This window comes from Patagioenas fasciata, chromosome 10 (assembly GCF_037038585.1).
Source record: "Patagioenas fasciata isolate bPatFas1 chromosome 10, bPatFas1.hap1, whole genome shotgun sequence".
In the NCBI taxonomy this organism is placed as follows: Eukaryota; Metazoa; Chordata; class Aves; order Columbiformes; family Columbidae; genus Patagioenas; species Patagioenas fasciata.
The window spans coordinates 13,778,582-13,801,212 of record NC_092529.1 but is presented as its reverse complement, the minus strand read 5'-3'; the positions used below and the strand labels follow the sequence as shown (position 1 = coordinate 13,801,212).

Here is a 22,631-nt window from a genome sequence, read left to right as displayed (position 1 = left end):
GAAAAAAACTTTTACCCACCCCACATTTCTGTGGCATTTTGCAATTCCTTCCACAGAACAGATCTCATCCCAGTCAAAGGGCATGTAACTTTTGGTTTTACACAGGTTTTTTTTATGCTCGTTATTGCAACCAAATTTAATTCACTCCCTGCTAGTTGAACTGGCACTCATTTCAGGTTCAAGTGATATCAAATAATAGCCCCTTTTCAACTGAATTGCTGAATAAAAATCCAAATCAACTCCTGTTTAAAGCAGCTTTGCATTGGGACCACAGTGCACTGGCACTGGAGAGCGTGCACACTCAGCCACGCTAATGACATCGTTAAACTCTAAATTGGTTGATCCATTTCACAAGTTCATCACTGGAATGAAAACATCAGTTTCTCATAATATTGTTTTAAGTATCATCATTACCCCATGACTTACAGCTATATTGAATATTAAAACTTAAACTACAAATGTCTTTTCTTAATTAGCCAACGCGCTGATCATTTCATTTTAATTTCAGGTCACAAGTTAAAAGAGACATCTCTGTAATGTTTCCAGTTTATTCCAATAAACTGTATCAAAACATTCTTCCAGAAGTCACATAAATATCTAGTTTCAGTCTATTTGCTACAATATATAAATAAGTGAAATGTTAATATAACCAGGCAAAATAAATTAATTCTGCTTTAATTCCACATTTACCAAAATGCTTGGTTTCCAAAGCTTTGACCTGAGAATATGACAGCATTCAGATTATGCTTTGCAGAAAGGAAAGGAGCAGAGAAAGGGCTGCAAGAATAAATTCAGTGGAATGAAAGGTGAAAAATGATCAGAAACTGGCAAAGACAGATACAAATCCCACCAATCTGAAGACGCGATGCTATCAAAGCTCATGCTCCCAACTGCCCAGGATGTCTCTGATGCTCCTTCTTCCCTTCTTCTAGTTTGAAAAAACCTTTACTCCTTGAATGGATAGCACTCACCTGATCATTTGCTAATTTTCCATCCAAACTAATTTATTTTCAACTTATAGCTCATGTAACAGTGAACCTATATTATCTTTTAATGTAAGAAAATCTTCTTCCTCCTTGAATGTTACTCTCAGACACACACAGAGTCAGCCTATCCCCATCAACTTCCATGTTATCGGGCTGAACCAGAAAAACTCCCATAATACACTTTCACAAGAAAGATCCTACACTCTTCCTATCACCCCAGAAGGCTTCTTCTGCACCCAGTCCAAACAGTTTCATCTGTTAGAACACAATTCCTGGAACTGCACAGAAATATCTCACATAAGGTCACAGCAAGGCCCTGCACAGCAGCTGTAACCTTGTCAAGTCTTTACTAGAGGATGTCTTACCTAATGCATCCTAAAACATAAATCAATCACATAGTCTTTTCACAAGTGGCTCGGATACCTCACTCATTCTACAAAAAAAAGTCAGATGTCTTCCCCTCCCCATCATTCTAGATGACAAGTCCCCAGGTGATAGCAAAGTGTTGCTATAAGAGCATTATTTTGCATTTTCTGCTATCCAGTTTCCTCTCACCAGAAGTGAAACTAACTCAATCAATATTGTCACCTGATTCTCCTCATATCACACCTAGACTCCCTTAGTATTGCAAATTTTACTTTTGCAAGCTTAGCGAGTACATACACCAACCCCACCACTGCCATCCCCCCCAGTAACTCCCAGTACATGCAACATGGCAGTGACCCCTTCAACCTGCTCCTTCTCTCCTTCAGTTTTAATATTATTTGAAGTTGATACAATAGTGAATTTCCTGTGTGTCAGATGCTCTGCTTAAACCTAGACAGACCACTATTAAAAAACCATATATATATTATGGAAAAAAAAATAGATACCAAATTAGATTACAATGCAATAGTAATAACATATTTCAGTGTGCATTTACCTCTGTGAGCACAACTACTCCTTCAGCCTCTCTAACACTTTGCACAGCGCTAACCTGAAGCTGACACTTCTTCCTTTTAAAAAGGAAAGTATTACCTGTGATAACTCTCTGGTTACAGAGTAGCACCTCCGACAGATGTGGATTCATTAAAAATCCCTGGAATTACACTTAAAATTCATGGAGTTACTCTCAATAATCCACAGCTGGGATTGCCTGGGCTGCCTGACAGTGTCCTATTAAATACTCAAAGTCCTTCTGCTGCCCTGGGTATTGTAATTTCCAGTGCCTTGTGATCATTTCCATTGAAAAGCCCATCAACACCCTCACGTGAATCTTCGGCCTCATTAAAGACTGAGAAGCTACTCTCACTCCCTGGGCTGGGGAGTAAGAACACATGTATAGGACAAAGTACAACTATGATTATCTGCAAACAGACTGTCTAGCTTGGCCTTCAAATTCAGGTGGAAGCACGTCTCTAGAGAAGCAAAAAGGATGTGGACACCCAGGTACCAAGTAACAGGGGGAACCCCTCACGCCAAAGCCTCAGCGGAGGCAGAGGCTGCTGCAAGGCAGCCACACATCCAACAGGCTGGAACCCTCCTGCCGACCACAAATCATCTGTATGCAGAAACAAAAAGCCAAGGCTGCATCTCATGCTTGAGAACACTTCAGCTGCCTCCCTAGTAGACCCAAATGAATAGAAACGCATCAGCTGCAAACCTGATGAATAACCAGAAATGTATTCAAGAAAATCTGGAAAACTCTTGACTTGAGTGTGCCACAGGTCAAAAACAAGTGCTATTTAATATGTCTACTTGGAGACCATTTTTCACTAAAGCATTAATTCATCACATAAAACCCACAAGTAAAGAGGATTTGTAAAGGTCATACAATGGAATATTTCTGACCCACTATTGTACCCGTTTGATTTTTCTGTAATAGTACCACAAGTCTCTGAATGCACAGCAAAAAAAAGTGGAAGTCAGCACAACAGCTGATAGCTGCAGAGAAAAGAAGAAAAATAGTCAATAAAATTATTCACTGGGGTCACAATGATGTTGGAAAAAGCCTCAGACTGAGATCCCTGCACCTGTGCGCAATTTCTTGAAGAGGTAGCTGTGGAGGAAATGTCATATGGTGAAAATTCGGTCTATAATATCCTGCTATGTTGAAAGCAAAGCCTTGTGCACAGATTCATGTACTGCAAGTTCAACTAAGGTAAGAAAGGCTTAAAGGTCAACCTGGAGGGCATAAATTGGGGTTTTGTAAATTATGTTGGGAGATCACAGGAAGCAGAGATTTAGAGAAGCCTGAGGAAGTTAATCTGCAGCAGATGGCTCAGATGTTTCAAACACAGGCAGTATCTCCAGTGCTGAAGTACTGGCGGCATCTCTGCAAAATTGGATCCTGATGGGAAGTTCACTTGGAAGCAGCCGGTGCTCGTGTGCACACCCAGCACCCAAAACAGGGCATGCAAAGCCCACAGCCCTCTGCCACTTGGAAAAATAATCTGGCACCTAGGGCAAAAAACACCACACAACACCCAAAACATTTAAGCATCAATAGGCCTGCTACAGTACTGCTATTTGCTCTTAAACTTCTCTGGCTGTTCACAAATGAACCAAGACTGGTATATTTTTAGTGGATTAAACTTTATTTAATGTTTTCCACCCCAGAGCATCCTCCCCTCCACGCAGGGACGTCAGGGGCTGGGGTGAGCCGTCTCAGGTCTGTGTCACATCAGGGCATGTGCATTTTGTTTTGGAGCAGAATGGACTGTCCCAGGGCAGGAATAACACTGGTTGTGACTTATTACTCTGGAACAGTGCTGAAATGAATACTGAAAGGTAACCTACAGAATTGATACTATGATTTCTTATAATAATCTGATTCTTATAATCAGCTGCAATAAGCTGATGCTCTGTCCCTCAAATACAGACTGCAAAGAGCCTAAGGGAGCACTTATTTCCAAAAGACAGAGATAAGGCATAAGAGACAGAAAACCCAAGCAGTAAAGCAATCACACTGTGTGCCAGTGCTCATCCCGCCACTGCTCTAATTAAGCTCCAAGCTGGTAAATGACCTGCCCCGGCTGAATCCACACCTCGAAGAACTGTTTTCCAACAGCCTCTCCTTTACTTGCTCCTCTCCCTACAAGACAAATTACACTCAATAGGAAGCAGCAGAAGACCTGAGCTGCATATTCACACCAAGACTCGGTGTTTTTGCAGAACCGAAGATGCCAAGGGACCAGAAACATCAATGCCCACATCTCAAAGGGAGACTCACCACTGAGACACGCTGGTCCCAGACCCCTCTGCTTGCACAGACCAATGGATTCCTGTTCTTTAAATGCACAGCTGAAAACTCTGTGCATGTTCAAAAACTTTTAAAAATACTAAGTCTCAGCCACAAGGCAGCAGAACCCCTCTCACTCCCAACAATATTTGCAGTCTGTCCTTAACCACTGCTTCAGCTCAGCATCTTCCAGTGCCGCTGCCAGCAGGGAGTGAGGATAGTGGAATCAATAACTGAACTTTCCCTGCTGCAGAGACTTATACGCTTTAAGAACTTTAAACAAATAAATATTTGAGAGGCTTTCTCTCACAGAGGGGGGGGCATATATTAGAAACAATTCTTCTTGGTAGGCCAGGTTTGCAGGGGGCATTGCTCCCATCGAACACCTTAGTGCTAAAGTAATTTGTTGTTTGACCTACCAAGGACTGTACATTCCATGCTGAGAAACACAGAGGAGTTGGGAGATGACAGAGCTGCCTGGTTCCCTGGCAGCCAAACACAGGTGTCACATATCTTGGGCTTTTTCCTTGCTGAGGAGAAAGAGAACTGGGAAGCTGCTACTCAGAACCAGCGCACAGAAGTGCATGGGGCATCCAAGGATAAACAGCCAGGCTAAGGACAGGAAAGAGGGTTTTTCCCTTCACTTTCCTCATATCTAAATATTTCAGCTGAATTCATGGCACCCAAGATGTAAATCTCCATGAGTATTCACATTAGTTCTTGTTTAGAGAGCTGCTATCAAAGGGCATCAGATACAGTCTGCAAGCAGATCACTGGATTTGAGCAGATACAAGGCAGCCAGAAAGTAGGAAAAATACGTAGAAAACAAAACAACACCAAAACACAACAAACACCACCACACACAAAACCATGTTATACAAACATAAATGTAAAGCTATACCCATCAGAAAGCATTAAACTCCAAACTACACTTGTAACTCACAATTAAACTTAATAACATCACACAGGGCTGTAAGCTGTCATCTGGAAATGGATGGGACGATGAGCAGGTCCTGCATCAGCAGGACTGGGGGGATCTAAGCCTCTGTGTCATGTCCAAGGTTATATTGCATATAGAAGCAATGGGACTTATCTGTTGGGGTATGGTGGTGTTAGTTTTTTTGTTTTGTTTTCTTTTTTTTGTTAGTGGTTTTCTTTTGTTTGTTTGGTGTGAGTCTGTTGGAGTCGTGTTTGTTTCCACCTCCCCCTTCCTCCATCTACGAGGCTGTGAACATTGTTTCAACAGGTGAGCATATGTTGAACATAAAGCATGATCATAAGGTCTGTGTAACCCACACACAGGAGGAAGCACGGAGACACGAGGGATCTGTCATCTCTGCAAACCTCATTTAAAACAACATCCACCCTACCCTTGCATCTCTCCCACCCACAGCGAAGCGATGGGCCGCTGCTGCCCCACGGGCAGAGGACAGGACTTGCTGTGCCCATCACACGGGCAGTCCCAGCACCACCAACACTGACCCGTGGCCGCTGCGAATCTATCACGCAAGGGAATTTGACACGTATGTTTCCAGAAATGGCGTGTCAATCCAAACGCTGCTTCACATTCCCTCCAAGTCACATTACGACTGCAAAATGCAGTTAAATAAAAGAAAAAAAAAATTAAGACAGTCTTGGAGAGAGTGAAAAAGAGGGGAAAAAAAGCCTTAATGGGAGAGAAATTAAGTAATGGTCACTTAATTCCTTAACTTCAGTGTTGCCAGAGCTTTAATTAGGAGCTGGGGAAAATCAAATGTTTTAAGCCCATCTGCTTACAGGCTCCAAAAAGATGAAAACCTTCAAAACTTACAAAAAAAATAAATCCCCAGGCTGCTGGCATTTTATAGAGTTCTTCTCCATAGATTTCAGTATATGCCAGTACTGTAGGCATAAAATTTGTTTTAGAACACATTTTACAGAAAGTTAGGTAAATTCATTTAACAATTTAAGACATTTTGGAAATATAATTATTTATTAAAAACAGCATTGCTTGTGGTCACGGCTGAGTTACCATCCCTGGAGGTGGTTAAAAGATGTGCAGATGAGATCATTAAGGACATGGTTTAGAGGTGGACTTGGCCATGCCGGGTTACTGGTTGGAGCTGATGATCTGAAAGATCTTTTTCAACCAAAATGCTTCTGTGATTCTATGGTCCTCCAGGCCCTGGCCCCAAGGTGACTTCATTTCTGCACAATCTCTTCACACAAACATATATTTAAAGCTTTTACAGTGGAAGAAAGGCGTTTCAAAGCACTACCTAGATATACACCAGAGATTCACCTCCACCTTTTCCTGGGAAAAAATGTAATTAAGTTCTCAAATCTTGAGACTTAACTTAATCCTATGTTTTGTTAGGTCCTGAGAAATTATTTTCAAAAGACTCACCGTTGGTAATATTTCTTCCTTTTTTAAATTAATTTCATTTTAATTTAGGACTTTCAATTGAAAAAGGAATACGAAAAATAATTCATTCAATATTATATATTTCACTGTTTAAACACTCTGAGAAGTGCATTACAACACGATAAAACCAACACATTTCATTTCTTTTTCAATCTTGTGTTCGATCTACCACAAAAAGTCTGACCTTATTCTGTGAGATGAAAGATCAGCCTACGATGGTGAGCATTTATCACCATCATTCTAAAGCTGCCATTTGTCTCTCCACAGCTCCACACACACCCTCATACCAACGCTGCATTTCTGAAGCATCGGTTGGATTATCTGTTGGAAGACACTAAACATTACACCTCGATGCTGTTTTATGGTCTATGTAAAAGCCACCCAATGTCATTCCTACACTCGTGCTGAGCAGATGTTCATAAGGAACGCACAGCAAATAGCTCTGTTACCAGCACACCATCTGCAACATGGTCTAATCAAGTCACAGTGTGCAGTGGGAGGGAACTTGTACTGTGATGCTTCAGGTGATGAGAAGAGTCTTCCTCACCCTTTCAGCTACCTGGCTCTTCATTAGGACAACCCAATGACCACCCAAGCCCCCCAGCTCTATCCCTTGGCAGAATATAAGCTCTGCCTACAAATGATAAAGCTGCCTCTGCTGGGGATGGCCATCTCCAGAGCAAGACACTACTGCACATATCAACATCTTCAAGTATGGGTCTCCTCTTGGCTTACCTTTTCCAAGGAAGACACTGGGAAGAAGGCACATCTACTGACAGTATCATAGAATCATTTAGATTGGAAAAGACCTTTTGGATCACTGGGTCCAATGATTAACCTCACACTGCGAAGTTCACCTCTACAACATGTCCCTAAGAATCTCACCTACACATCTTTTAAGCCCCACCAAGGACGGTGACTCAGCCACGACCACTACCAAAACACCCACCGCACACACAATGCAAAGGAGAGGACGGCAAGAGTGGCAAATTTTCTATTACAAGCGCAGGTCCTGTTACTTCACCTTTCTCTAAATGCACTACACTTGCTGAAGCTTCATTGGAATTCTGCATTTTCTGTAGATGGGCCATTTTTCAGCCTACACTCAAAAAAAAAAAAAAATTAAAGGAAAATTTAAGACACGTTAGAGCTACAGCACGAGGCATGCTTTCACATTTTCCTTTAAATGCTAGGAAAAAAACCCTTTTCCTTCCTTCTGAAAGACCCTGTGTTCAGCAAACCTCCTGCTGAGAGAGGCTGGTGCTTCCCAGCTGGTTGAGGGAATCACCGCAGGGAAGCCTGAAGCCTCCGCCGCATGCCAAGTGCCGGCCCAGAAAACAAGGGCTGTGCCAGTGCTAATGAGCACTTGCAATCAAAGCAAGGTTAATGCATTCTTTATGATCCAGACTTGCTAATTTCGACAATACGCTTTTACTGTTTATAGGTACTTTTGTTGTTTTTTGTTTTTAACGCCATGGTCTCTAAATATTTCCTGACTATCTTTCCTAATAGCCTGTGTTAGCCACACTCCACAGAGCATCCTTGGAGAAACTGCTTGCTGCTCTTAAACCAACTGCAGGTTTGAATTTCCTGGGCTCCTCATATGTCAGAATGAGTTTTTCCTCAACTTTTTTTTTAAACTGAATTTAATTAAATATTGAGTAAAGTGCCACAGCAATCCATTCTGTGCTTTCGAAGGAGAAATTCAGTGATGCACAATTATTTTGTTCACTGAGACAAGGAAGAGTCAATTTTTAATGTGCCATGAAGGATTTATAAAGAATATATCTTGCAGAAGAAATAAATACAAGTAGACATCTTTTTCTCTCTGGGTTGGTTTGGTGTCCATCTTTGCAGATTTCAACTTTTTAAATTATGTAGATAGAACAGAAAGAGCAGAGAATAAGTTAAAAGTATTTCAAGGCTCTGTATGAATATGTTGTGCCAGGATGAATGGTAGGAACCCCCAATGACTCCAACTAACAGAGATGCACAAACTGTCACAGGGATCAAGACAGGCAGATGGTGATGAATGTCACAAATCCTACACATGCAATTAAATGGTTATATTCTACAGGAATCAGGAACGAGAAAGGAAGAGCAGGATTTCTCAGCATAAGTGAAACTAGACCCATCCAGAACCACAACCAGAATTGAAGTTAATTAGCACCATTTAATACTCTCTATATATATTGAAGAGTTTTTATAATAAAACAAAACGATTAACAACTGTATGCTTCTATACGAAATTACAGGGAATTAATGCAAGTCTGTAATTTGCTCAAGGGGCTCTAAATACATCATAAACTTGAAAAGTACAATTCAAAAGATTTACGGATGGCTGCAAAGGCTCGTGAGGGAGTTTAGCTGCAGGTTCCCCAGTCATCTCTTGTGCTGGTAATTTACACAATAAACTCTAATATTAAAGAGTAATTCCACGGGTGGTAAGAAAACATGCTCATTTGCAAGTTTCTAATGATTTTTCCCTCCCTTCTAACACAGAAATAAATGTAAGAAAATACCCTTCACATTTCTATCACATTTTCCAGGGCTTTGGCAGGCCTGGTAAAGCTCTCTGGAAACCACTTCCTGACGAGAAATAGTCCACCAAAACTCTTCCCCATATCTTCATGCGTAGATCTGCTTTGGACAGAGAACAAAACAGCCTTCCTCTGGACTACAGAGTTGAATCGCCATCATCAGGAGAAATCCCCTGTACTAGTAAATATATTGCAACTGTATAGATGCAGTTGTGAGCTGTAGATTAAGTGGTACCCAGTGCCCATAGCATGCCACAGCAGAGCATCATGTCCTACGAGACCAACACAGGGGCAGGAGCCCTGAACCCAGCGGTGCTGAGGAAGGACGGTGTCACAAGCAGGACAGATGCCCCAAGCCCAGGGCAGGTGGGACAGTGTCCTCCAGCCCATGGCCAATGCTAATGTATTGCTCTTGTGATTGCACCCTCTGGGCACTCAGGCCAGCCCTCAGCCCATTACCCTTCCACCATTGCTGTCCTCCGGACCGCTCCATGTCAGTGGCATTCACCAGCCAGTTTGATTACCTGATAAATCTGGCAATAACAAAAAGCCATTTTTAAACACCCCATTGTCTATCTGCCTTGGGTTTGCACAAGCACACACACAAATTACACCCACGTTACCAACCCCAAGTGCCATTCCTGCCTCTACATCTCATCCCGGCCCTCAGAATGGACCCAGTTCACACATGGAAGAGCTGGAGTTGAAGCATTTGCTGAAGGCACATCCCAAACAAGACTCCTGTGCCACATCCCCCATTGAGCACACCTCAGGCTCGAGCCCCTTGACAATTAAGTGCCCATGTCAGAGAAAGTCTTGGCAAAATACTACCACCAGGTTCCCATTCCAGACTCTTAGGATCAAAAAGCTGCTTTGCAGGTGACCATCCACCTGTACTAATCTGTGTTCTCCTGAAGGAGCAGGCAGAATGTACTACATAAGGAACATTGTTCCACAGAGTCAGGAGGTTTTGAACCACTAGCAGCGTTCAGCTGACATTGGCAGGACATGATTATCAAAGATGTTTACTGTGGACTTGCGGTTTGATGAATTGGGTCTCACAGCTCTAACCAGAATGGAGAAATAAGAGGGGTGGGCAGGGGGACAGCTCAGAGGCAACAAATGAACAACATTATCAGAATTTTAACAGCTATTATTTTTCTTTTGCTTAGTATTTTTTTTTTTTTACATTATTATTATTTTTGCTATGAGAAAAATTAGCACAGCTCTTACAGTCGTCATGGCATGGGATCTCATTTGCAGGGTGTCACCAAGAGGAGCTGATCTGCACCCTCACAGAGCCAGGAAGGCTGATGGGGCTGGATTCTGCACACCAGGTTCATGCAAGTCTACTATTAAAAACTGTATTTTTTTTTACCCCGAGTAAGCCCAGAAACGCAGAACCTCCAGCGTGTCACAAAGACGGCTTTGACGCTGTCTTTATGTAGGTCATGTTATGAAGGAACGTACATACCACTATGTATGCTATGAAAAAATACCTTTTCTTGACACACTGCAATAACTTCTAAAGAAATTAAGAGCATATCTCCTTCACTCCTCTCAGCCTGCAAGGAGTTGATTCCAGATCAGCTGTCAGAAGGAAATCACATTTCTTTAAAGTAACGATGCTTTCTCATGTTATCTACATAGGTAAGCAGCTCTGAAATGTAGGTTTGTAAAACCGTAACCAAAGATTACCAGCCTAAGCACAGAAACTATTTACCAGACTACAGAATATGGTTTAGTTGCATTTGTTTCTACTCCTTCCTCTCAATTACTAAAACTAACAAAAAGTGTCTGTTGACCACGGTAAGAGGGTCAGGAGGGTTTGGAGGGGCTGTGGTGACCAGGGGTCCTGCGCTGCTCTGTGAGTGGAAAACCTGCATTTTCCCCAAGAAAAAATGTACAAAAGCACGAACATTTCCATTGCTGAGAAGGCAGGTCACCACAGGGCACTGTAGATATTAACACATCTACAGTGTCCTACTAAATTAGGGTGCCCAGTTACAATATTCACCGAAACTCTAAATTTCTATTTTTCTGACAAGTAGTTTAATTACATTTAAAGGGAGTTTCTTAACACAGCAGCAACTAAGTTTGATCTAATCAGCTTAGTCACACCAGGTGAAAGCTGTTTCAGGTAATTCCGGACTTAAGCCTTGCCCATCACTAGTTAAAGTCTAGATAAGGTACTCAAACCAAAAATGAACACAAAACAAAATGCCCAAAAAAACAACTCAAATACCAGCACAGCAGGCATGTGCTTTGCAGTACAGCACTTAGTACAAAACTGCAGCTGCTGGGATTACAAATATATATGTATTATTAAATAAATGTAACACCTATGGACCAGTCCAGGTTCTGTTATCTCAGATATTTCAAATAATTTCACAGCAGTCTCCACAGTCAGGTACATGGCTTTTGGAAGCAAAAAGCACAAAAACAGCCAAGTATATATTTTTTTAAAAAGATAGACAAAAAACCCAAAAAAGACACCAAACCAACCAAAAACCAGCCAACACAGAAAGCTTGCCTTAGTATAGCTCTGTTGAAACCCAACCTGAAACACCCCCACGCCCCTGAGGAGATGGTCCCTGATGCTGCTCATGCTTGTTGAAGGCAACCATGTTACCCTTTGGCAATCACCGGCAGGCTAAATGCTCTCAAAGAGAGTCAACCAACACTGCTGGATCATCTGCAAAGCAGGATTTGAAACTCACAGAGCATCACAGGATGCAACTTCACAAGGACAAGCTTGAAATCAGACCCATGTGAAAGGGTTGTAACAGATCAGGACGCAAACCCTCACACTTGCTGCCACGTCTCACTATTAAATGCCATACCCCGCAACTCTCTGAGCTTCTCCCGGTGCTTCATCCACAAGCTTCAACAAAGCTTTAAGAGCAAAGCAGAACCCACAGTGCTTTATTGCCTAAGAGTTCACTGAGGGTTAAACTTCTATAAGCCAAGCTCCAGTGACATTATCAGCTACAAAAGTAATGATTAAGCGTGCAAATAATGTAGACAAGGAAATCAATCAGTTCTGTCCTACAGAATAATGCTCAGACCTCAGTTGGCAGCATCCAGTCCAAAACCTTGCTACTCCAAATCACCCATCACTGGAGACCCATCAGCCAAAAGAAGTTCATTAATTTTACTGGCATTTACTAGATACTTTTTTTTAGGCAAACCTGGGCCACTCCCACAGAAGAACGTTCTTGGCCTTCTCAAAACCCATAAGGATTGGGTTTTTAACGCTATTTTGCCTTGCACATTAGGGATGCAGGCTTCAGGAGGCTGCTGCCTCTGGCATGCCCAGCTCATGAGGCAGGGAGGCCGGACGCCCTGCTTGCAGCCTGCCAGGTTTCCATGTTCCACATGCAGCTTCAACTCAGAGCTGAGCAAAAACGACAGCATTTCAGTCTGTGTCTTCAGCTGCATTTGTGCTATTTGGCAAGTCCTGAGAGGCCAGCAGCAGGACATCACTGGAGGACCTAAACCATGGGAAAGTGCCTGTTGTGCTACACACGTACCTACATGCCAAATGGGATTTCTGTCCCCCAGTATCCCTTGTTAGCACAGGAGAACTGCACATGAAAAGAAAGATACTATTTTGTGCAACTCAGTAATGAAAAATGGAAGCACAACGAGCCTCAGCAACTCACTCAAAGTCTCACTTGGAGACTAGGGAAGAGCTGTGAGCTAAGCTCAGCTCTACAGCCCAGGAGCAGCTCTTGTTCTGGTCCTCCTCACCCCACCAGCAATGCCTTGGGCTATTCAAAGACATCTGTCCTTGTCTCCAATTAACATTCAAGCAATTTCAGAGCATGCAAGCTCACATCACCCAGATCAAAACATGTACCCTGCTAGACACAGGGAATTAAGAACGCAAAAACTCAACAAAAATCCAGTTTTTTAGGCTAAAGATGCAACATCTGAGCATTCTCACAACTTCTCTATGGGAAATCTGAGCTCTCTGATGCTGCATGGGGCCTCTCAATCGCACAATATTGCCTCTGCACACTGCCTGTATGCTAAGCAGTGCTGATAAGGGGATCTATTTTCACATCTTGGGAGAATATCAATATCTGTCCTTCATGAAAAAAAAGAAGTGAATGATAACTCTTTGCCTGATGCCTGTATGATGAATTTGCGATGGAAAAAGCCCTTCGAGTAGAAGAATTGGCCTCAAGTGAGCCATTAATATCAGAGCGTTGCAGCTATGTCAGATGTTACAATATTTAAATGAATAGAATATTACTTTTTTCTACTTAACCAAAATGATTACATACACGCAGACCAAGAACAGCTCTGCACAGAGTACACTGCGATTTTACACTTGGGGCCAGCTTGCCAAAGCATCTCCAAAGCGACTGCTGAGCCTGTACAAGCGCAGCCTGGCAGGGCACAACCCACCCTCCCCAGCAGCAGTTTGATGGCTGAGGGGTGGGGGCAAATACAGACCACAAAAGAACAGGTACCTGTAACATAGGGATTTCACCTAAAATACAACTTAGGATTTTAACACCTCTTTAAGGAGTTACTAAAACAGAAAATTTTAACGATCTGTCAATGTTACAGCAGAATAACCCTTCATTTGCATGAAATGCTTGGTAGTAAAATGCTTAGCTGTTCGTACACAGACATGCAGGTCTCTATTAAAGTTTCACATGGCAGTAGAAATTTGATGACACTGGCTTATCTATCACTTTTTAGCACCTGCTGGAGAAAGGAGTAGCTCTATAGATGCCTGAAGCACATTATTAATAGAATAACAATACAGAAGCTGCAAGGAACACAGCAGACTCCCTGTACCTATTTTTAACACCATGCTCTTGTTTTTCTAGGTATCCTCTTCACTGTCAGAAAAAAAACCCACAACTTGTTTTGCTTATTATCAGCAAGATCACAAACTGAAATTACAGTAACCTTCAGCTGCTTCACGTCTTAGCTGAAGTGCACCATCAGCTAGCTGCTGCTTTTGAAGAGCCAGCACCTCAGCACACACGAGGGAGAACAAAGCAGCTCCACAACTTCTCTCAACCGCATCACCACTTAGCCAGACACCAGCAGATGTAAGGGGCAAGCACCCTACAGCACCCAGCTGAAACTGAGGATGAAGAAAAAGCTGCTGGGGCTATAACTCACCCCGGCTGTGGGGCTGCTCTGCGTTTGTGAGCAGGTGCTGCCCGTGGGCAGTGTTGAGGGTTTGCTTACTATGAACCAGGTGTGACAAGTAAAGAATCCAGCCCAGCCCTCAGATAGCTGTGGGTTTCAGGCTGAAATATAAGAGCTTGGGAGGAAACACCATAGACACCACAACTGGATGCCAGCAGGACCATTTTTACAAATTTCATTTAAACACACCTAGGCTTGATATTGCCTAAAAATAATTTGGGAACAGTGAGGAAAAAAAGGTTACTTTTCACAAGAAACACAGCTGTTGAAAAAACCCTGATATGCTGCACGTCCAGCTCGCTCAAGGATGCCATTACATTCCCAGGCAATGTCACTCCCATGTCCCTCCCGTGTGTGAGTTGTTTCCATGTGCAGCCCAAGAAGAGGCTGCATCAGTGGCAGAAGAAGATGCCAACTGCCCAGCTGATGGATGTTCACCCTGCAAAGCTGTGTGGCAGAGAACCAGATATGTTCAGAAACAAATGCAAAGGCATTATGCTTTTTGCTACGTGGCTGGCTGTGACACCAGCTTCCAGATGTGATGTTGCCCACATAGTCTTCAGGTACACAAATGGACAACGTCCAAGTGTCACTGACCACCAGTGTCCTCGCTGGACATGGGCATCTCACCTATCCAGTGCAGAGGGAAAGCCCTGGTGACCCTCAGACTGACACGGACCGTGGGGACAGGAGGTGGGGCTGGTTCTTCAGGAACACAGACACCGCCTGGGTGGAAGAAGAGCATGAGCTGGGTCAGACTTAAAACAGACAGCTGGGATTTAATTTCACGCTATAAAGGACACCTAGCACACACATGCACATTGCATTAAAAACTGTCACAACTGCCTTCTCTGAATTGATATCTTTAATTGATGCGGCATCAGGATTTCTGCAGGTGTGGCAGTCTGTCCGTGGGGATTACAGGGTAACCCAGGTTGTCCCCGGGGTACCATTCACATGGATGATATTCTTACTCACGGTAGAGAAGTGCTTAATGACATGTTACAGCATCATTTCTAGAGAAACTTTAAAGCATAAAATATCCCATTCTGAATTGCACAGCAAGAGGTATGAGACTTTATTTATTTTCTAAAAGGGAGGATGATTTTTAATGTGCTGGTAATCTTTAAATCCTTTTGTTTAAAGGACAGAATGTAAGAGATATTTTGCTGCTCTATAATAATCACTGGTATTAAGCATGACATAAAGAACAGCGATACAAAATAGATGATTTCCCATGATGATTTCCTTTGAAGCAGAACTCAGGATATGAATTCAGCTCTGCTTGAACACTGGCAGGGGTGTATATGCTTTTAATTAAGTGTGGTGCTACATTGCGCTTGATGAAAGGCAGAATGCAAAGCAGCCATTGAGCAAGCCCAGCCACAATGAACATTGTAGTCCTTGGGCAACCTGGAACAAGCTGCTGTGGGGGAGCTGTAGTACTTCATGAAGAGTCACTGGAAAGTTATCAGAATACAAGTTTTAGATCCTAAAATAAGAATGTCAGAAAAAGTCTTCTGGATTAGACCAGTGGCCCATCCAGCACACTATTCTGCCTTTGATGGTGGCAAGAGAAGAGGCTGTTTAAGGATGGCATGTGGGCCAGGCCCTTTTTTATCATCCATACCTGATGCAGAAACCAACTTTCCAGATCATTAAAACATCACCACCCCAAAAAAAAAAACAACTGGTGAGAGTATTTTGCCTTGAGTCAAATCAAACTGGCTTGGGATAAACCAAATGAAGGAAAATTAGTGCTTGCTGGGTGAAAAAAACACTCATTAACTTTAAAAGATTCTTTAGAAGAGTGACTGTCCCCCCGGTCACCACACCTGTGCCTGACCCCAGCGGGGTCCCAGCACAAACCCTGGCAGCACTGACCCCATTTCACCTCTGGCTGCAGCAATGGCATGTTCTCCATGGTTCTGCTATCCACGCATTTCAAAATGAACAACAAAACCAGAGAAAGGGCAGAAATCTGGTTACAAGTGAAAGAGAATGGATATGTCATTCAGTTATTTGACATTTCTGAAGATATAGCTATTCAATGAAAATTTGTAAAAAAATATTCTAACTCAGCAAAGAGACAGGGGTCAAGGAAGCAACACAAGAACGCAATAAAATAGAGTAAAAATTAAATCACTGAAATGAATTTCTGTTTCTCAAGAACTGATGTAATGACAAAATCATAGGCATGCACCAATATTACACAGAAGCTAAAGACTCTGATAATACATTTTCACTGATAATTTCTCTTAGATTTACTAAATGAGTAAATGCTTGGAATTTGGCCCAGATCAGAAGTGCAAGCCAAGAAAACCTCAGGCTGTGGAGGGCAGTGGCTCCCAGCTGTGAAGTGTGTGTCCTCGGGGAGACGTGGAGCTACCGCAGGAGGTCAGCAAACATGAGAAACCCCGCAGGAACTACTTCCAGCCTTTGTCCTCATACCTCTCCTGTTTCTCATTCTTTGTCTCTTCCCCATGCCCTGCACCCAAATGCCTCTCCTGGAACAAATGCAAAGCCCGTAATGACCCTGAGGCAGCGATGAGGAGGAGGAGCAAAGCTGCAGCACAGGATTGGGCAGAAGGATGTTCCTGATGGGGAACTTGGTAGGTTTGAACTGCAGAGACCTTGGGCTTGGCTTAGGGCTCCACTTCAGAAAAGGGCGACACAGGCAGGACTATCACCTGGGGCTCCTGGGGCTAGGATGTTTTCCAGCAGAAGAGGTGAACTCTAAGGAGAAAACAGACTTAAAGTCAGGTTTGGGGTTTCAAAAAGAAAGAGAGGATGAGCTTCTTTTATTGGGTAATAGCTGAAAGCCTGCAGGGCTGTAGGGCTAAAATATGTGCTGCTACTTTCCTTGACAAATGGTTCATATTTCCTTCTGAGTGGAGTTTATGCCAACAGTTCATGTACCATAGGGTTAGGCTTCAAAACAAAAAGCAGGAAAAAATGGTTTTCTGGTGTTTCCTTGAAGACCTATAAAACATGGGCCGAGATCCACCCATGAATCAAGTTCTTGAGTACTTTGTTCCTCTGAAAATTCATCTACCATCTGCACCAAACCTGGGCTTAAGAACAGCCAAGGGGGCTATCACCATCATTTGATAACTAACTCTAAGCTTTTTATCCCTGGCAGGGATTTAGAGGATCAAGAACAAAATGGTTTCCTGATGATGCTGGTCTGAACCCTAACCCAAACTCTAACCTTAGCCCTAACGATAACCTGGTGATTTACAGCTCACATAAAATTCAGTATAAGCCTTTTGTCCTTAGGGACACAAGATTTAATCTTAACCGAAGGCTTTCCACGGTCAGCCAAGAAACCAGTTTCTTAGCCCAGAGCTGTGATGATAATATTGTCTCTAACAGAACTGAGCATAACCTGCTCACGCATGTGGGCACCAGCCCTTGTCCTACATCGCTGAACCTGCACCCAAAATCCTCCATTTGCAGCTGCCCCATTTCATAAGCAGAAGTCCCGTCCCCACAGCACTGGAGGGTCCCCTTGCCGCAGAGGTTTCTCCATCGCAGTCGGTGTGTGCAGCCCTGGCCGTGCCCCTGCCAGGCCCCGCTGGCAGCTGGAGGCGCCCACCTCCTCCTGGCACCTCACCCTGACTCCATCCACCGCCTCCCAGTGAGCCCAGCACCACTGCACAGCTGATTATAGACCTTCTCCTTTGGGCAGCCCAGGCTTATTTAGCTCAGCTCTGTGGTCCCCAAGGAATGATGCTTTCCTGCTCTCCATTTTCTGAACCCAGACCCCCAAAGCTGTCATCCCCTGACCCACAAACAGCTCCCAGCAACCGCTCCCTTTGCGGCCATTACCTGCTTAATCCCTCTGGCCCTGGAAAGAAGTAATAACAAACGTTATCATCTTTATGTGATTTTTTTCTAAAAGAAATGTATACAAATTCATAGAGCACTTTTCCAACAAATACCTTCTGTGCCTTTGTGGTAACCTGTGTCTCAAGTGCTTTTCTAGTGCATCATCCCACATATAATGAAGAAATACCAAAAGGATATAATGCTGAAACAGATGCTTCTGCTACCCAAAGGAATAATTTCAACATTAATTCAAAAATCTTTAAAGCAGTCATGAGACTAACATGCAGAGGATTATCAGCCAAGGGAAGAAAAATTTAATGTATGCAGGTAAAAGCAATTTTTTCCATGAACAGTACATACTAAACCAAGTTTCTATACATCTACTATATAGGAGGTATTTCTTATTACAAGCATGGTGGAGATTTTATGTCATACTTGTATTTTGCTATCTAAACCTAATTCATATAAATGTCATTGGTGTTGGTGCCCTAACTAAATTAATCTGAGTTCAAATTCAGTAATCAATCCTTCTTAATCAGATGCTGAAAGCTAAGCAGATAATCAAGTGTTATAGCTAACTTAACTCATAGAGGCATCAAAACATGAAGGATGGAGCCCTTGCAGCCAGCCTGGTGGCTCATGGAGGAGCTTTCCTGGCTGTTCCCGAAATCTCTCGGCCAATGCATCTGGGAAGCCCAGGCCTGATCTCCTTCCAGCACTCTGCTTCCACCCCACTCAGATCTTCACAGGATTAACACACTCAAATTTCATTTAAGTCAGCTCCTTTTCCTTCCCCAGATCAGATAAAAGCCTTGACAGATAAGGATCCAGGATAAGGATGTGCTGCTTCTCCACAAGATGCATTTTTTTCCTCTCCTTATCGCTGTTCCCCAGCTAAGCTCAAAACTATCATTAACTGCCCATTATCTCAATACAAAGTCAGGGGAAGAATTTCTGTCAGGTGCTTCAGCCTTCAGATTCCAGGGAGGAAGGATTGCATTAACACCGAAGGGAGGGTTTTATGGGTGGAGCAGGAGGCTCTGGCACCTCACAGCCCTCCCGCTGCCGCCCCGGCTGCATCCCCACTCAGGGCCAGGCGAGTTTCTCCATCAAAGCAAACCAGACAACGGCTCTAGGAATCGTCTCAGCGCCAGGGAAGAGCATTCGGCACAAGGACACTCCCTGCCCTCCGTATTTTGATGAGGGATCAGAATTACAAAAATGCTTTTGATTATTGGCTGCTGTCAATCAACAGACACAGTTATAATGATACCGAAGATAGCATGCGGTCACCAATAAAAATCACAAGGATTGATTTTTACATACCAGCGCAGCAATAATATGGACTCCATATTCAAGGATACCTTATTAACTAGCTAGTCTATGCAGCAGTAAAACATGAAATTGCACTGAAACAGAACTGTAATCTCCACAGATCTCCTTCTTCCCTACAAAATTCTAGTTCAACATTGATTCTTCCATGTTGAACAAACATATGAGGCTGAAATGAGATGTGTGGATTCATTTTGAGCCTTTTTTCAGCTAAAAAAAAAAAAAATCTAGAAACAAAGTGATTGAGCCTTACTATTACAGAGCCAGGAATAAGCCAGAACATTTGCAGGAGTTTCATTCATTTGCAAGGCAGCTCCCTCCTGACCTTCCTCCAAATATCTGTGTTCACAGATGTGCTGCAGAAAGAGGTTTGGTTCCTCCATCTCTGATGGGGCAGCAAGTGTCAACACAGACATGAAATGGAACTTGGGTACCTGCATTATTTTTCCTGGTGTTACCTGTAAGACATCATACGAACATGAGGACATGGTTTTGCTCAGTACCTCTTGCTTCCCCTCCTCTTCCTCACCATCGACTCATCACCATGGCACAGAGAATAGCCCTTGGTACAGCAGGAGAGGGAGCTGGATGAAGAAAAGGAACCTGGTTAACTCTACAAAATCCCACGCAAAAGATGTAACACCACATTTGACAGCATTTTTACACTATTCTGCGGTCAGCACTGAGAACGTGCCAAGTGATGCAACCTCATGGCTACTGTCAACACGGGGGCAATGATACACCTACGTAAGCTTGTGCAAAGTTATTTCTAAGAGACGATAAAATACACTCAATTACACCTTACGGCTCAGTTTCTGTTCTGCTTTTGCACTGCCCAAATATCAGCAGTTACTGAAGGAAGATGACAAGGGAGAGTGAGGCACAAAGAGTCACAAATAGTCTCCCCAATGCTGCAGCTCCAGATGCTGTAAATCCTCCACCAGCCAGAAGCAATCACAGACTTAATTTCAGTGAGATAGGTCCAGAGGCTTTTTTTATTATTTTTTATACTTCAGTGAGTAAATTCATCAGGAAAACAAAACCAAGCAAACCCTAGAAGGAACCACACATGTCTAACCTGAGGAGTGACAAACGCTGAGTGCTGTGAATGCTGGAACAGAGCCAGCGAGCAAAGGGTGCAAGGACAAGATGCAGACGAGCAGGTGGCCTGGGAGCAACTTTAATATCACTGAAGGGTCTTCTTGCTGTTTCAGAAATCGGCCGGATTACAAACCATGTTTATCTAATTTTGCAGTTTCAATTACTGCAAATTCTAGAGCAGGCAAAGACCTTGTTATTATTCACCCACAAACATATATGCAGCTCACTGATATACTGCACTTACAGTTGAACCAACAGAGCCAGCTGGGTAGGAAATGTGCCAGGACTGGGATCTCACTCTCCCAGCTGGGTTTCAACCACTGACCAAGACATGACTGATCCCATCCTGCTGGAAAGTCCCCGCACCATCCAATCACCCTGCCTGTGCTAAGCGTGAAGGCTCCAGCAAGAAGCAGAGGCATTCCTCACCCGCTCCGGGGTGCAGGGCAGCCTGCTTGGGGGTGCAGTCAGGGATTCTTCTCCCTCTCAAGAAAACGACCTGCAAAATGCAGCCAAGCCATGTATCCATCAGAACATACCAGTGTAGCATCCCTCTTCACCCAAATGAGCAGGCTTTAAGTAGAGCAATCCTTCCTTTTGTCACTGAATTGGAGTTTTAACATGCCTCTCTTGTAAATGTGCCAAAAACAAGAGCATAATTTATTAATTTCCTCTACATGCATTTTGTTCCCAGTTATCTTTCTAACTACTTGACTGCTTTAAAAAGTTAAAGAAGAAAGAAAAAACAAAAAAAAAGAAAATAAAAAGCACCTCTAAAGGTTAAAACTTTGAGCCAATTTCAACTTCAACATACGTTAGAGTAGTGTATTTTTCATTCATTCCTCCTGGTGACATTTCAAGCTTTGTTACGAATCAATCAGCATTTCCAAAAGCATTTGGAGAAGCAGGAAACAACACTGGCTACAAATCCTACAGCATCTATTATTCTTGCTATTTCACTCATTTTGATGAAAAACATTTCAAAGGTTATTTTAAAAGAAGCAAAGATTTATTTGAAGTTTCAGGACAGATAAAGGATTTCTGTACAACATTTCAACAGCAGAATAAACTTTAGCAATATACATGGAATTTATTTCATAAGGAATTTGGTCAAGCATTTAAAAGGACAGAGCTTGTAGTAACCTGGTAAGATACACATGTAATGCTACATAACACTGTTCAGCATTATGTAGAAATACTGGAAAATATGAAAAGTACCTAAAAGTCATTAAAGACAGACTTAAGATGTTGGGTTTGGAAGCTTCCTCCAGTATGATATTTATCACTCAAGGCCACAATATTCTGCTGAGGCAAGTTAAAAAGTGCTGTTCTTTTGACGGGAGGCAACTGCTCTGGTTTGAGTACCAGAGAACCGCAACTGCCTCTGGACCCATGCTGGCATACAGCCCATCCATCTCGGGTGTTATAACCTCAAAGCGATGGATCAAACTGTGAAAGACCTAACTGGGGCTAACTGGTTCCCACCCAACCCACCGGTACCTGGCCAAACCCGTGGCCCTCTCAGCTGCTGCAACACAAACAGCACAGTCTTACAGATGACTCTATAAGATCCCAGGAGGTGTGAAAAAGTGGAAGAATTTGTCAGACACTCATTTGGTCCTCCCCAGAGGCTCAGCAGCAGCATCACTTCTCCAGACAGGAGGAAGATGAAAGCAGCAAGTAAACTGCCCTCTGCCATGCAGAACAACACCGTGCTGTCCTTGGGATGGGGCATCGATGGCACATTCACTGCTGCGTTCCTGCTACGAACCCTAGAGGTTCACCTCCAAGAGCTCGGTCTTGCTTGAGAACAGATGGGTTTCATATTCTGACCCATTCAGTCTTGCACTTTATACTAACCAAGGACATCTTTCCTGAGGCATGTAAATGCTATTAAGTATATATGCGAGTTAAACAAATACACTCTACCTTCCAAACCTTCCTGCAGGGCCAGAGGAGAGCAACATTTTTTAAGGGTGATACTGAAGATATTTTTCTTCTAGTCAAGCATGCCTGTTAATTTATCATAGTGCCCAAGC

General features: G+C 43.1%; 1 protein-coding gene across 4 annotated transcripts in view; it reads right to left on the bottom strand.

Annotated features, from left to right (window-relative positions):
* The window catches only part of LOC139828782 (uncharacterized), a 266,478-nt gene that overhangs the window by 85,474 nt on the left and 158,373 nt on the right, over positions 1 to 22,631 (bottom strand). For all 4 annotated transcript variants that reach the window (XR_011740739.1, XR_011740740.1, XR_011740741.1 and 1 more), the window contains exon 6: positions 19,995 to 20,075. Coding sequence is in view for 1 of the 4 variants with exons in the window: in XM_071813192.1 (XP_071669293.1) it covers positions 20,031 to 20,075 (45 nt within the window). In the remaining 3 variants the exon portion in view is untranslated. The remainder of the gene's footprint in view (positions 1 to 19,994; positions 20,076 to 22,631) is intronic.